The sequence below is a fragment of the Equus asinus genome, chromosome 3, assembly GCF_041296235.1.
Source record: "Equus asinus isolate D_3611 breed Donkey chromosome 3, EquAss-T2T_v2, whole genome shotgun sequence".
NCBI classification, from domain to species: Eukaryota; Metazoa; Chordata; class Mammalia; order Perissodactyla; family Equidae; genus Equus; species Equus asinus.
In genome coordinates, this window is record NC_091792.1 from 1,906,988 (window position 1) to 1,922,627 (window position 15,640).

Below are 15,640 nucleotides of genomic sequence, written 5' to 3' on the forward strand. Positions count from 1 at the left end.
TATATTCTCTTAACACCTTGTACACCTGTTTATGTTGTCACAGAAAACATGTCTGTGTTTGTCTTGAGACTACGCTATTTCATTGTAGGTACTGTGTTTTTAAAGAGCTCAGAGTCTAATGGGGGAGCTGGGTAAGAAAAGTAACTGTTTAACTCTGAGGACAGAGTGTGAACACAAACAGTCTGCACAGAGGCTGTGAAGGCAGCAGGAGGGCCACAAATTCAGATGGAGAGGCTAAAGACAGGCTTGGAGATGGTGACGTTGAAGCTGAGTGTCGAAGGCTGTGTAGATGGTAGTCCAGCAGACGAGGGACTCTGAGAGGGCTTCTTTGGGGGTTTGCTATCGAATTGCTTAATCTTTTTAAACACTTTCGAGACCCAGGGGTCGAGTTCTGGAAAACCCTCTCCTTTTCCTGCTTTCGATTCTCTTGGGTAATGCAGACTTGCCCGGAGCATACGGGTCTTCCATGTGGAAGCGCAGGGGTGTGAGAGCGTGTGTTGTTTCCTGGGAACTGCAATGAGTTGGTGTATTTGTGGATGTCGTTGGAGATGAGGCTGGTGGGATGAGTAGGGGTCAGATCATGAAAGGTGGTGTCGAATGCCGTACTAAGAGTTTGAACTACTGTGACGAGCTCAGTAAACACGACGAGGCATTGATGAATGAGTAGGAGGAGGGTGGCATGGTGGAGCCGCAGGTTAGCAGGTCCCTCCAACAGCAGGCTGGGCATGCATGGAAGGCCACAGAACTGGAGGCAGGAAGGCCATGGTGCCATCACTTGTTTAATCAATCCCTTATGAATGGACATTTAGGTTGTTTTCAAATTTCTGTTTAAGGTTCTTCATCACATAGATTTGGAACAGTTAATGAATTAATGTTTTCCTTTTTTTAAAGAAAATACAGGAGGCCAAACTGACAAATGCCTCACATCCTGTAAGTCTATGCACAGTCACAAAATCGATTCCATTTTTTAAAGGGTTAGTATGTGGCTCAGCTCATTGTGTATCAGTACTTTTAAACATAGGGATTTGGGCTGCTGGGAGGAGTGATGGTGCTTACATTAAAATTCCCTGGCCTTTTGTGAGGGTTGCTTAGTAAAACTGCTCAGAATTAGAGCATCGTCTTAGCTAAAACAAATATGATAATTTTCAACAGAAAGAAATACTTTAATATGTTTCATTATATGCTAATGAATTCTTATATTATGAAGTCAGATGTACATTTCCTTTTTTGAAAGAAATTTGTTAGCACTATTTCCTTTCCAAAACCTTTTCTGACTCTCTTAAGCCTATGTAATTGATCATTCCTCGCCTGTGTCCTTTACCTGCATCTGTCATTAAGATGTCTTTGCCTACTTCTGTCTCTCCTTACTGGACTTCCCTACCTGAGGATGAGGACTTGGCGTCTTAGTGATTTTTGTATCCCCAGTTTTTCATGCAGGGTCTTAGACACTGGAGCTTCTCCTCTTTGCCATCCCTTATAATCCTCATTATCACCAGCATTTTAGGGGGCTCTTACTATCAGATGGTGGGTACTGCTCCAAGTTCTCTGTTTGAATTTTCTCATTTAACTCTCCCATCAGCCCTATGGATGAGTTCCACATGCACCATGTGGATTTACTATTTTTATTTTCTCCCCAAAACCCCAGGACATAGCTGTGTATCCTAGCTGTAAGTCATTCTAGTTCTTCTGTGTGGGATGCCAGCACAGCATGGGTTGCTCAGAAGTGTGTAGGTCCATGCCTGGGATCTGAACTGGCAAACGCCAGGCCACTGAAGCAGAGCATGCGAACTTAACCACTCAGCCATGAGGCCAGCCCCTGGGTTTACTATTTTTAAGTAAAAACTAGCAGTGCTAGCCCCTTTCTCTGGTTCAACCTCTGGTCTCCATTTTAGAGCAGAGGGAAGCTGGGGGTCTGTATAGGTCATGGCTTCCTGAGCTGGGACCCGAGCAGGCTAATCCAGCATCTGTGCTCTCAAACCCTCTCTAGAGTGCGATGATGAGCCAACAGTGGTTTACAAGTTTAGTAAAAATATTTGTCAAGATATGCATATTACGCTACGTGTTTATAAATTTTTCCCATTTTTGTATTTAAAAATTTTCAAATCCACTGAGAAGTTGAAAGTATAGGAACAGTAAACACCTGTATACTCTTCATCTACAATTGTTAACATGTTATATGTTCTCTCGTTTATGTATTTTGCTGAACCATCTGACAGTAACTTGCAGACATAATGGTACTTCATACCTAAACATTTCAGCTGCATCTCCTGAGAACAAGGATATTTACCTACAAATCACAGTATCATTATCACACTTAAGAAATTTAACAGATACAATAAATATTATGTAAAGAGCAGTTCATATTTAGATTTCCCTAATTATCCCAATAATGACTTTTATGGATTTTTTCTTTTTGATCCAGATCCAATCAAGGACCACATGTTGCATTTAGCGGACATTCTTTTTGGGTCTCCTTTAATTTAGAACAGTTCTACCACTTTTTTTTTTTTTTTTCTTCTTGACAGTGGCATTTTTGAAGAGTCCAGGTCAATTGCTTGGTAGAATTTTCCACAATCTGAGTTTGTCTGTGATTTCCTCAGCATCAGGTTCAGGCTAAGCCTTTCTGCAGACACGTTCCACAGGTGATGCTGTGTAGGGATAGTCCCACTGCCCATGCCAGTTTGCTCCGTTATTGCTGATGCTGTTTGATCACTTGATTAAGGTTCTACTGGCCAGGTTTTTCCCCTGAAAGGCACCGTCTTCATTTTATAATTAGTGAGTGAGCTGTGGCGTGATACCTTGAAACTGTTTGAATATTCTGTTCCCCAACAGACTTTCAACCCCTGAAAGTTTTACCATCTGTGGATAATTTTTGCTCAAATTATTTATTTCAATGGTGGTTGTAAAATTGTGTTTTTCAAATCCTGTCGTTCCTTCTGCATGTTCGCTGGCATTCTTCTATAAAGAGGAGCTCTGTCTGCTTCTGTTTGGGAATCACTTTGGACCCATGGATTCTTTCATTATTCAGTTGTTAGTTACTATCCTTATTCTTCTTAGTGCTCAATTATCCCAAATCCCAGCCAGCTCCTGTGTCCTTTTCACGTTTCTATCATTCTTTGAATATGTCCTTGTTTTTTGTCACAACAAAATATTCCAGCCTCCCTGCCCCAGCCCTGATTCCTTTTATTGTGGAATGGTATTTAGAAACAAAGATCTGGGTGCTAGGTATACTCATTGCTACTGTTACCCTACTTAAAAAAACACACACACACATGCACACAAAACAAAAACTATTTCACACTTCCAAATAAATTCTAACATTTTTTATGGGTTCTTAAAGTCTCGTTTGGCATTAATCTGAATTCTACTCTTTTATCACAATGAAAACAGAAAGAAAAATTAAAATCCAAGCAATCTGAAGGCGACAACACTCTTCAGAAGAAGATTTTTAAGTGGAAAGGGATAGTGCTGAATTATGATCAATGAAAGTTGACTTGAGATAGAAAGATGCAGGTGCAGGCGCTTATCTTCTTTGGGAATTAAAGGTTAAATAGAGATAATGTAGGTATTTGAGAAATGTATCTGAATTGAATGTTCCCAAAGACAAAAATAAAGTATCGTCAGACAACTGGGAAACAACGTTATAGAGACCAGAAACCCTTATCTATTTTAACTTCATGCTCTAAATTATCAATTGATTGGTCGACTTATTATTTGACTATAGTTCATAATTAGTTCAAGTTCTTAATAAAAATAATGTTAGATAAACTGTGAGAACAAAAAAAAATCATAGAGATAGCAACACTTGAGAAGAGGGAACAACTGTATGCTTCATCAACGATTCAGAATCTGGGGTCTGTACAAAACAAGCAGCGGCATAGAGAGATTGTTTTATGTTGAAATATTCTGGCTGAGTTACTTTACTTTTCTTCACTTGTAGATTGTGTTCTTAACTGCAACTTTTCTTTCCTGGAAATGTAACTTAAATACCATTGACATTCTCTACCCCTGTCATCTGACCCTGCTCAGTGTGTTTACTATTATCTCACTCTCCTTCCTTCCAAAGCCACCGAAAATGCTGGGCTTTCTGGCCTTTTTCTGAACACAAGAAGGACTAGCCCACTGACCATGGAGTTGGGATCAGGATTTTTACTGAAATTGGGCAAATCACTTAACCTTCTGTGCTTTCCCTTGCCTGCTGGTAAAATGAGGGTAATGTCTGACCTCTCTCCTGCCTTATATGGATATTGTGAGGATAAATTTAATCAGTCACATAAATGACTTTGAGTTCTGTATTCATGAGAACATTTAATAGATAATATTTTATAGAGATAACAATGAGATGCTTTTATTTCAGCTTTTACTACAGCAGGAATTTAGTTGAAAATAGCATAAGTGACACTAGAATACGAGATGTAAGCAAGGCTGGAGAGTTTTCCTCTGGAGATCTTGGAATCTGTAGGATTCTTTCCTCTGGATTTTGTGGTACCTACTCAAGGCCCTTTCCAGTGGAGCCCTGCGGATGTCTGCCTCCATTCCTTCCGGGTCCCATTACCTCAGCCATGAGTTGTTTCCTGCTGCTTTTAGCAATTTCTCTCTTGGACCAAGGCCAATTGCTCTTTGGAAAAGATATTCCTCATCATCTGTTCCTTTTCCCTTCAGAGGAGTCTGTCCACATCTGAGTTCTGTGAAACTTGTTAGATGTAATGAGGGCTCTCTGAAATCTCTCAGTTTTGCATCAATTCATTCTTCTGCCTCCCCATGCACACTTCTATGTCACCTCTGTTCCTAAATTACAACCCCTGGAGGGCAGGGTTCTTTGTTCTGCCTGTAGCGGTGCCATTTCTGAATAGCAACATGAGGTAGATTGCAAAAATTGCAAATGATTCTGAGGACTCTAAAGACAAGCTTATTTACATTAAGAAAATCTTTCTCAGGGTACCAACAACAGCTGAAGTTGAGTTGTTTTCTCTTGTCACTTTCCAGAGCCACCATCTGCTTGGGCATCTCAGCATGTCCTTATTATTTTAAATGTTGGCACTTGATTCCCAGTGTGATTAGTTCACATAAGAAATATTATATAGAACTGATGTGGGAGTTTAATTTTCCCCTAACTTATTTGATAGCTCACTACTTATATCAATGTCAGGAAACATTGTCCAACGCTCAGAACCCTGGTTACCTCAGGCAGGATGCATCTTTGAGAGTGATGTTTTCAATTTCAGTCATACAGAAGAGGCTCGGACGTGGGGCATTCAAGAGCTGTGTTTGATCTGCGAGTTGAGACTTGCTTCTTTTCCTAGTTAAAGCAATGTTTTGGAGGTTATACTAAGGATGCTCTGGAGATTATGTTGCTGGAATGTTAGAGAGTAAATTTTGAGTGTGATTTGCCCATTTGGGCTTAATTCTGGCATCTGATTTTGGGGAGGAAAAATCTGTCATTCATTGACTGTCTGTGACCCTCACCTGACTTTTATTAACTGAGCTGCTAAACCATATGTGGATGCCCGAGGACAGTGGGCCATCAAGTATGCCTAGACTTCTTGTCCCTAATCTGCATGAAGGTCAGAGAAACAATGCTGCCTTTTGTGATTAACCTGCAGCAACAACAGAGATTATTTCCTACAAATCATGTCTTGTCTGTTTTTGATGTTTTTAGAAGACCACTCTAAAATGGACCACTAAAAAAGCCACTTATTCTTTTGTTTTTTCCCTGACCTGCATGCACAGCAGCTTGTAAAGGCTGGTGTGTGCTGGCCACTGAGAGGTCGCGTTGCAGTGGCGTAGGTTATCAAACGGTGAGTCGGTTTACACAGAAGTTGGGAATCATTTTTCTCTAGTCTCAAGATGGGTATGTATTTTCTAATCTAATCTTTTAGATATAGAAATGAGGTTCTTTAGGTACTTCTATGAGTATGATATTGTAGGTATAAAATAAATTTGACAAGTTGTATTTCCTTACTAGGATTTACTCGCACCGTTTCTATCTTAAGTATGTATCCCGAGAAAACATTTGCCGGTTGGATAATAAACACAAATTCAGTCCAGATTCCGTAGCCTTGTGCTCAAGGAGAGTTAGTTAGGAATTGTTTTTGGCTGCAGGGAGCAGTGACATAAAGAGCAGTGCCCTAAATTGCTAAGATGGCAGTGAGGGTTAATACTATGACTTCTTGCTCTGCGTCTTTTCCGTTCTCAAGGTCCTCCTCCTGGTCACAAAGTGGCCCCTGTAGCTCAGCCACTTCTACATTCCAGGCAAGAAGACAGAGGAGAACATCCTAGTCAGCCCCCTTTTAAAGTAGCGTTCCAGAAGCCCCACCCAGTAACTTCTGTTTACATACAGTTGGCTGTGCTTATCTGCCAGGCAGGGTAGGGAATGTCGTTTTCCATTGCTAACTCATTCCCTATTCCCCTAAAAAGCCATTGTACTGTAAAGAAGAAGGAAAAAGAGATTTTGATAAGCACCCCACAGCTTCTGCCACCAGTGCCTTTCGTGACCTGCCCTGCCTGGCTTTGCATCTCATCTGCTGCTGTGGGCACGCAGCTCCGTCTCCACGTGGCGCGCACTGAGCACCCCCTTGGTCGTCCTTCCCCGCCCTGCTGCATTCTGTATTTCTAAATGGCCTGTCTCCTGCGCCACTGTCTCTGCCTCTCGCCTCCAAGGCGCTGCTCCTGTCTCGTTTCCTCCAGGAGGCCTTCCCAGGCCCTTGCTCAGTTTGGGCCAATGTAGTGTAGTTTCACAGTTAATTTTTCATATCCTCAGGGACTCTCTCCTCCTCCCCCGACTTGTCTAGTATCATAATTGTATATAATGTCTTCAATAGATGTTTATTGAGTCCTGTTGCAGACCTTATGCCAGCAAGATAACAGGAGAAAGTCCTTTTGTGCAACATTTTTCAAATGATTTTCTTTTTGTAAGAGAAAAAAATTGGTTCTATCAGCACATGCGCATCCACCATAATAGCTGTTGGCTGGCCTGTGCTAGGCGGCTGGCTCTTCAGTGAGTGGTCTCTTGGGTGGAAGTGCAGACAGCAGTGTGTTTGAAAAGACCGACTCTAAACGTGTCAGGAACAGGAACAGCCAGCCTCTTGGAATGTGTCGTTCGATGTGCCTGAGGTCAGGCACTCCCCCGAGAACAGACACAAGAAGGGGAGGGGACAGTAACGACTTCTTTTCCCATAAAACCCTGAAAGCCCATGGGTGGATGGTCACCAAGCTGGTCTGGGGGTCAGAAGGTGGTCCGGCCGGGCGCTTGAGTTGCATAGTTCCGTACAGCGTCCTCTTCTAATAAACTTTTCCGTGGGGTGTTTTTTTTTTAAGATTTTATTTTTCCGTTTTCTCCCCGTAGCCCCCGGGTACATAGTTGTGTATTCTTTTTTCTTTTTTTTAAAGATTTTATTTTTTCTTTTTCTCCCCAAAGCCGCTGGTACATAGTTGTGTATTTTTATTTGTGCGTCCTTCCAGTTGTGGTACGTGGGCTGTGGCCTCAGCATGGCCCAATGAGCGGTGCCATGTCCACGCCCAGGATTTGAACTGGCAAAACCCTGGGCCACCGAAGCGGAGCACGCAAACCTAACCACTCGGCCACGGGGCCGGCCCCATAGTTGTGTATTCTTAGTTGTAAGTCCCTCTAGTTGTGGCATGTGGGACACCGCCTCAGCATGGCTTGATGAGTGGCGCCATGTCCGTGCCCAGGATTCGAACCGGCAAAACCCTGGGCTGCTGAAGCAGAGCAGGCGAACTTAACCACTTGGTCACAGGGCTGGCCCCAACTGTCCCGTGTTTTTAAGTGCTCCTTTCTAAACTACCTTTTCATGTTTCTAGAGATATTTTCAAATTCCACTTACTTGGGGCACTTGTTACCTTGACTTACGCTTAATGATTTTGAGATGTGTCCTTTTTCTGTTTAAACCCGGGGCCCTGGGCGCCGCACTGATGCGCCGCTCCTTCAGGCTGTGTTCGTAGACAATCGTTAAGATTTATGGAACGTCTTTTTAAGATTAAAAGATTTCTTTCCAACTTGCCTTTCTCAGTGATGGGGCCTGGAAATTTCATAAGGAATGGCTTGTTTCTGGGACTTGTTTTAAAATGAGCGTGTAAACCGTCTACCAGGTGTCCAGTTGACTGAAAGATAATATTGGAAGGCCCTCCTAGATAGCTCGTTTCTTCTTACAGATCTGAACACATTGTTTCCCTTTGAATTTCATGCCATGTCTGAAACAGAATTTTGGGATTGTCTAAGTATATTTCTCTACTATTTACATTTTACACTCTGCTCGTCCTTCTTTCTGCAAGGGTTTTAATTAAACACCTATTGAGCAGCACTGTCTGAGGATCAGGGTGGCGCAGGGTCCAGTTGGGGTGAGAAACAGGCAGGAGAGCCCTGGAAGTCAGCTTGGCAGATAAACCCATGGAGTGCCAGGTGAGGGATGGGTTAGTGAGAGCCAGGGAGGAAATGTAGAAAAACAACCAAAAATGACACACACGCCCCTTTCACAGCAGTGTTAAGAGTTTTGAAGGAAATGATGTTTGAGAATTGTCAGAGAGGAAACAGGGAGCACACCCAGAACGGAGAACGGCATGGGCCACTATGGGATGGGGCAGGTGTCAGGCCTGGGGACTCAGCGTCGTGGTGACCCTGTTCTTCTTGGTCTTCGAGACCCGTCTGCTCTGCCCTCCCTGGTTCCTGAAGCCCATCTCTTCCTGTCACAGACACCAATTGTGCCTTCCTCATGTCAGCTAGGCGCTCCCCAGTCCATCCTCCATATCATCACCATGCTAATCTTCCCAGAGTTTTGATTTTGATCAGGTAATTGTCCTGATGATGGTAAACTTCCAGAAACGTCCCATTTTCTATAGATAAAGTGTATAATCCTCAGTCTGAAATTGAGGGAACATCATCAGCTGATGCCACCCACCTGTGATTGTCTACGTCTCGCCCTCCTCCAGCATCACCCCTCAGCTTGTCAGCCTCCTCAGTGTCCCCTAAATGAATGATGGTCTAATCTGCCGTGTGATTCTTCTTACCTTGCATAGCTTCCCGCTTCTCTGTCCACCAGGCTTCAAGATCCGACTCAGACCTCTTCCATGGGGCTTTCTGTACAAATCTATGTGTATGCTCATGTGGTGATTTCTTCACATATTTTGTATGCACCACCCATTTTACTCATAAGTAAAAGTTGCCTTGAATTAAAAACATGATTGTTTTGCCTCTTTGTCTAGATTGTAAGCTTTTTGAGACCAGTGACCATGCTATACAATGATTTTTCATCTATTTTAGTGTCTGGCATATCACCATGCACATATGTGATGTAGAGCAAGGGTTCTCGATCTGGCACCGTCGCATTTTGAGCTGGATGATTTGTGTTTGTGGGGTTATCTGAGCATTGTCGGATGTTTAGCAGCCTCCCTGTATTCTACCCACTAGACACAGTAGCACCCTTTCCCCAGTGTGACACCCAAAATGTCTCCGCTTATGCCAGATGTCCCATAGGGGGCAAAAATGCCCCCATCTGAGAATCATTGGTACAGCATAAGCAGAATAAGTTCTAACCAGTATCTTGGTGGGAATTGAAGACTGAAAAGATGGGAGTCATGATTTACCATATTTGGGGTCTTGAGTGAAGACAAGCTCAATTGATGGAAGATAGTAAATAAATTTTCCATTTACTGTGATTGGCTATAGAAAGGCCATTATAGATTGATGAGCAATTGCAATGCATCTTAAGGTTAAGAAAGAGCAAGATGACAGAAGTATTCTTAAGTCGAAGTTCTGAAAATATTGAATTTTAGTTTTTGTTTCATTTTGAACCATTTCATACTTAGAAACACCATTTTCAATGAAATAAGTATTTTATTATTTAATTGGAAATTTACTTGGAGTTTATACATAACCGATACCTTTGGGTTAAGAACTACTTTTTGAAGTGTATTTGAGAGAATGAGTTTGAAATTATGAGTGCAGGTTATTGTAAAGTTATAACTATTGACCAACATCAATTGTGTTTATACAGAGTTTCACATAGTTTTTTCTTTTTTTGACTATTTGAGTATTGTCCTAAGTTCAGCAAATATTCCAGCCCCACGTGACACACACACACATACAATACACATGTGTCCGAGTGTGTAGTCTCAGAGTGTTTACCACTCAGGACATAGTGATTTGTATATTTCTGCTACTCTGTTGTAAGTTCTTCGTTTTTCTTTTATCATCGACATAGATGCTATATGGTTGGTGTGCTGCTGACCTGGAAATAATGCACAGTGTCCTCTTTCCACAGCTGTGTGCCGGCCACAGTGCAAACACGGGGAATGTGTCGGACCAGACAAGTGCAGGTGTCATCCTGGATACGCCGGGAAAACCTGCAGTCAAGGTAGGGCATGGGGAGACACGAGGGAACTGTCATGAGCCCTGTTCCTGCCTGGAATACAAACCAGTTTCCCATGACTAGTATTCCCAAATATGTGAGCTGCCATTTTGCTGAAAGATAAAACATACAATAATGGTAAATCTTTTAAAATTCATTTCATTGGAGGACAAAAGAATTTCATCCTCTTGTTCTTACTCACTGCTAATAATTAAAACGTATTTGAAGAGGAGAATCTCAGCATCAGGAGTATCAGAAGCCTTACATTCTTCTCCTCCTTGTTCTTCCGCTAACGGGTTGGGAAGCTTTGCCAGATGGCTAGCCTCTCTGGGCCCCAGTGAGATGAAAGCACTTTAATACTCGAAGTCAGGTAGGAAGTTTGACTTGAAATTTTGGGTCCCTTCAAATTCTGAGCCCTTCTATTTTGTGATTAAATTCCCTTCAACTGTTGACCAGCTTGATGTTCCTCTGAGAAATAAAGATTTCTGTTAACTTAGCAACGTATTTTTAATGGGCATCAATTACTTATCAAAGCTAACACTTATTTAGACTCCCAGTGCCCGAGTGTTTTACGTTTACTCTGTGTGTTCATCATTACAACAACCTTAGGAGGTAGAGTGCTATTTACTGTAATTAAGCTATAAATAATAACATTCTTATTTCATTTTCCATTTGAAAGAGCTATCAGGGATATTAGGTGTCTTGTCCAAGTTCACAGAATTAGTTGGGAAAAGACCTACTCTGTCAATGGAACTATTGTCTAAATAATTCGTGTTCTTTCTACCCATTTAGTTTTGGCTGAAGAAAATATCCTTGGAACTGTGAAGCTCTGACCCGTGCTAAAAGTCTGACAGGGCTTGTCTTTTTCACTAATTTCAACCAGAAACTTTCCACCATTATGTGTAAAGAAAAGCTCAGGTTAGATTTCACTAGAAAGATACAAGGATAAAAGTCAATTTTTTACTCATTTCTTAAGTTAAATACTCCCTATCATTTTAAACATCAAATGAAACAATTCTGTGGGGTCTCACTGTCCCATAGACACTTGACTGCATCTCATACAGAAACGATATTTCTGAAAAGCTCTTTTCTTCAATATGTGATCCTCTCTGAGGTGTGTCATGCACACTTGTGATTTATGGACACGGTTTTCACAGCGGTCCAGAACACTGATGTTTGAGAGTACATGTAATTCTTCCTGGACTCTCAGATGAAATCCGTGCTAGTAAAATGGGACGTGTCCAGTGGTAGGACAAGCTGTTATTCTAAAGCCTGTTCTGTATTCGCTGTTACTTGATTGATAACTGATTTTTTCCATTGCTTCTTTTCTATCTTATAATATTTTTTTTAACTTGGATTTTACTGACATACCTGGGTAGTATTTTTTAAATAAGTGGGGTTCTTATTGTCTCAGTTTACTCTTTTTAAAATCCATTTGACTTTCCTTCTCCAGTCTAAGTTCACAAGTAGCAGCATGTTCTGTTCTCATTACTGAGTTATCAGTGTCAATCTTAGAGTCCCAGATGCTTCTTTCTTAAAGTGTGAACGTAAGCCATCAGAGGTTTCATTAATATGTCAGCACCATAAAACTTTGTTGTCCCGATGCCAGGAATTTATACAAAGAAGATTATTAAAGGAAGCCACTATTGAGATTGCAGAGAAATTCATTTAAACTTATTTGCGGGAGCTGCATCAACTTTAATATGCTTCAAAGACACTAAAGACATACCTGTTTCTCTAAAGAAAAATGGAAATAACTGAGTTGAGGTCTTGCCTCCCTTTTCCTCAGGGGGAAGAGGATTTCATTAGTAGCAAAATGGGATTTCTCATCGGCAAAAATAGTGCTGACACTGAAAATGTAATTTCAAGTCCCATCTTGAATATAGAGCTCCAGCTTACAGTAAACATATGTGTTTTAATCATCTCTCTCTTTGCCTTCCTTACCAAAAAAAGCCACTGTGGCAAGTTCCTGGTGGAAAGGTTTACGTTCTCTGAGAGCAGGAAGCTTTGTGGTGTCTTTCTGATTGCTGGCTTCCTGAACACTGTTATTAGGATGACTTTCGTGTGAGACGTGCACATTACATGTTTGTTAAGTGAATGGCTGTTTGGTGTAATGGTTCTTGGTCCTCAATGCCGTCGGAACTTGAAAGGGTTCCGTGGACTCGTCCAGTGCGGCACCGTGGCCGGTGTCTGAGTCCTGGACTGAGAGCTCGTCGGGCTGAGAGGCTCCAGGAGCGAGCTGGGTAAGTGGGAGAGCTGGCGAGAGACCCCCCCCCGAAACACGGCTAGAGCAGATTGTCTGTGTCCGCTACACAGCAAATTAACCAAGACTGGTTTTATCCAGACCATACATTTTAGTAAAGTGGAAAACATGCCTCCGAGATATGGAAAGTCAAACAGGTTTCTTTTTTCTTGAGAAAAATCTCAAGAAGAGGTATATTTGAAATATTTTCACAGAACTGGAAATTAGCTTTCGATTCAAAGTAGCTTTTGGTATAAGGCAAGTTATCTGCTAAAACTTTTGTGGTGAGTTGTGACTTTTTAAGAATCGCTGCCCGAAATTTGCTTGGCTTAGTGAACAGCGTGAGCAAATGACAAGCACTTAACAGTGCTTTTCAGCTGCTGGCGAGAGGCCGGACGGCAGCACAGCGGGGCAAGGCCGCTGCGGGACTGGCTTAGTTTAACAACCCTGGCACAGGACTGGTGTGGACCTGCTGGTGGTGGCTTGCTCTTCCTCTGAGTCATTTTCTGGATTTGCCGTGGCTGGGTCACATATAAAAGCATAGGCGTGGACTGCTCCTTCTCATGATGCTCCATGAGGCCCGTGGGCCCTTCCACAGCAGGTGAAATTCCAGCCCGAACTCTGGCAAGATTTGCCTTTTCCACCTTACTTTCTCTGATGATTTTATTCATGCATTTTTCCCCCTCCTTAGTCTCTGTACCCATAAAAATCCTCTTTCCTCTCAGCCAAAAAAGGATATTGTTATGGATAATAATCTTCGTGTAACTTCCCCTTTAGGAAATGATTTTTAGCATGTCATCTATCATATCATTGCATATTTTCAGGAATGAAAGATATTCTTTTGAATTCACAGTGTGCTTTATAATAATTCAGAAGAAACAATTTATAAGTGTCAGTTACTAATGTTTTGACATGGCTAATGTTTCACGCGTTGAGTTCCTCGTCCCAAGAGAAGAACGGTGCCTTGCAGCACAGGACCAGGCAGCGAGCTTTGGCGGACTAGCTAAGTCTGGCAGTTGAGTGCCGGCCCTGGCCCGCGGGTCTCGGTGCTCCATCCCTAACATTGAGGTAGCTCCTTACAGCCTCACTTTTAGAAAGATGTGCGGTTTCACCCCCAGAAACCGATGTTCATTCAATTAGGAAGTTTAGCTGGCTGTGAATACTGTGATAGCTGGAAAAACGATGTGATGGCCTTTTTGAGTCTCACCCACCTTAGAATATTTCGGTGAGCTCTTAATGGCAACAGTTACCATTTTCGGCAGAAAGCTTCTTCTGTATATTCTAATTAAAATTGAACTAAATGTAATAGAAGTTCTTACATTTGAATGGAAACATTGATGATCTATCATGCTGCTTATTTAAATAAGGTATTTATGCAAATCATAAATTTGTGCATAACTGTGGAGTATTTTAACTGTTGTATAACATAATAATATAGGAAAAAGTCTTAAGTTGGTCATTTAAGACCTCAGTGTCCCTAAACAGAGCAGAGTGATTGTAATCAGTATTTGTATAATCTGGTTTTTTTGAGTTTTCTCTTTTCGTTGATGACAAAAATCATGCTTTTAAAAATGAGCATCACTTTTTTGGTGTTTTTTTTTAAAAAATTGGTATGAGCATGATGGATTGTTAACTTATAATGTGTGTGTGTCCTTGGGAAGAAAGATGGCAGTGATAAATTTTAAGAAAAATAGAACATAAAAAGAGAGAAACCGGAACTACAAACTAATTTTTATGAAGTATCTAAAGCATTCTTTTTGAACTCCACCAGCGTTATGTAACTGTTTAATATATACGTATAAAGATGTTTGGGGCTAATAGTGACATCCTCTCAGAGTTGACTCTTGTTGCCTTCTCCCTGGTGTGAAGACCAGCACCTCTACCCAACTCCTCTTGACCACGGCAGCGAACAGGCTTTTTCCCAACCCCCGGACCAGCGAGCCACAAGTGCGCCTTCAAGGGGTGAGCGTGCCTTGTCTCGGGTGGTCTGCTCTCCCACCCGCACGGCTTCCTGCAGTTTGCCACTTCTTGCCAATGTTCTCAAGACAAACTGGGAAGGCCCCGCCTGCTGCCTGCGGGGCGTGTGAAGCAGGCACTGTCGCCTGGGGCTGATTCTCTGCTCTCAAAAGCCTGGAGCCTCCACTGTCCTTTCACTGCCTTAAGCATCATCGCCTTTCTTCTTCTTTTCTGGATTTCAAACGTTTTCTAAAAATCAGATAACAAAATAAGTTTTGTTTTCTTATGTAAGTGGAGTCAGGAATTCCAAAGCAACTGAGACTGGGATTTTCATGGCTTTCGCTAAGTAGGTTTTAGAAGTGCTCAGTCATCTTCTCCACCACCACATTTGAGGGGTAAAGTTTTAGGTTACCTGGAAATCAAACCACACCTTAGCTTCCTTCTTGGGGTGTACATTTTGCAACGCTAGAAAGCCTGAGTTCTGGTTCCAGCACAGCCCTTATGTAGCTGTATGATAGTGAGCGAGTCATTTAATGTGTCTGGGTCTTAGCAAAGCTGTTAGAAGTACGTTTGCCTGCAGGGCTGGTCTGAGAATGGAAACACCAAAGATGTCAATGTCTTCATTATACTGGAAAGTTTTGTAGAACAGTTAGGTGGCAGTATGATTTTACAGTTCTTCTTCTGAAAGACTTTGTCCTTCACCCACTCATAGATTTAGGAACTTAGAATGACTGAATTAAAATCATTTAAACTATTAATTAGTCTCTGCTGGTAGGGAACTTCATTTGTTTATCTTCTGCACAAAGAAGTAGGGCAGTGGGATTGATTTCAGAGACACTGATAGTTTAAAGAATAAAGTTATGGCAGTTGACGTATTGACATCCATTTGCCTGTGACCGTCACTTCAGTCAGATATGTAAAAGCTTAGACTTCTGAGACATTGCCCAGTTTAAGCCTCAAAGGAGGAAAAAAAGTCCAAATGCATTAAATGAATGAAAGATTGTTTTCCTTAAAAATCCATTGGGTTATCTTATTCAATGAATCTCTTCCAGATTTTCAAGCTTTCAGTGTCTGCATG

At 41.8% G+C, this 15,640-nt stretch overlaps 1 protein-coding gene across 7 annotated transcripts in view; it reads left to right on the forward strand.

Moving 5' to 3' along the window:
- NPNT (nephronectin) overlaps positions 1-15,640 on the forward strand; it is a 75,569-nt gene that overhangs the window by 21,447 nt on the left and 38,482 nt on the right. For 4 of the 7 annotated variants that reach the window (XM_044767442.2, XM_044767441.2, XM_044767443.2 and 1 more), the window contains 2 exons: positions 10,278-10,370; positions 14,476-14,568. In XM_044767442.2, the coding sequence (XP_044623377.1) occupies positions 10,278-10,370; positions 14,476-14,568 (186 nt within the window). The remainder of the gene's footprint in view (positions 1-10,277; positions 10,371-14,475; positions 14,569-15,640) is intronic. The other 3 variants (XM_044767447.2, XM_044767445.2, XM_070504541.1) reach the window with 1 other exon arrangement.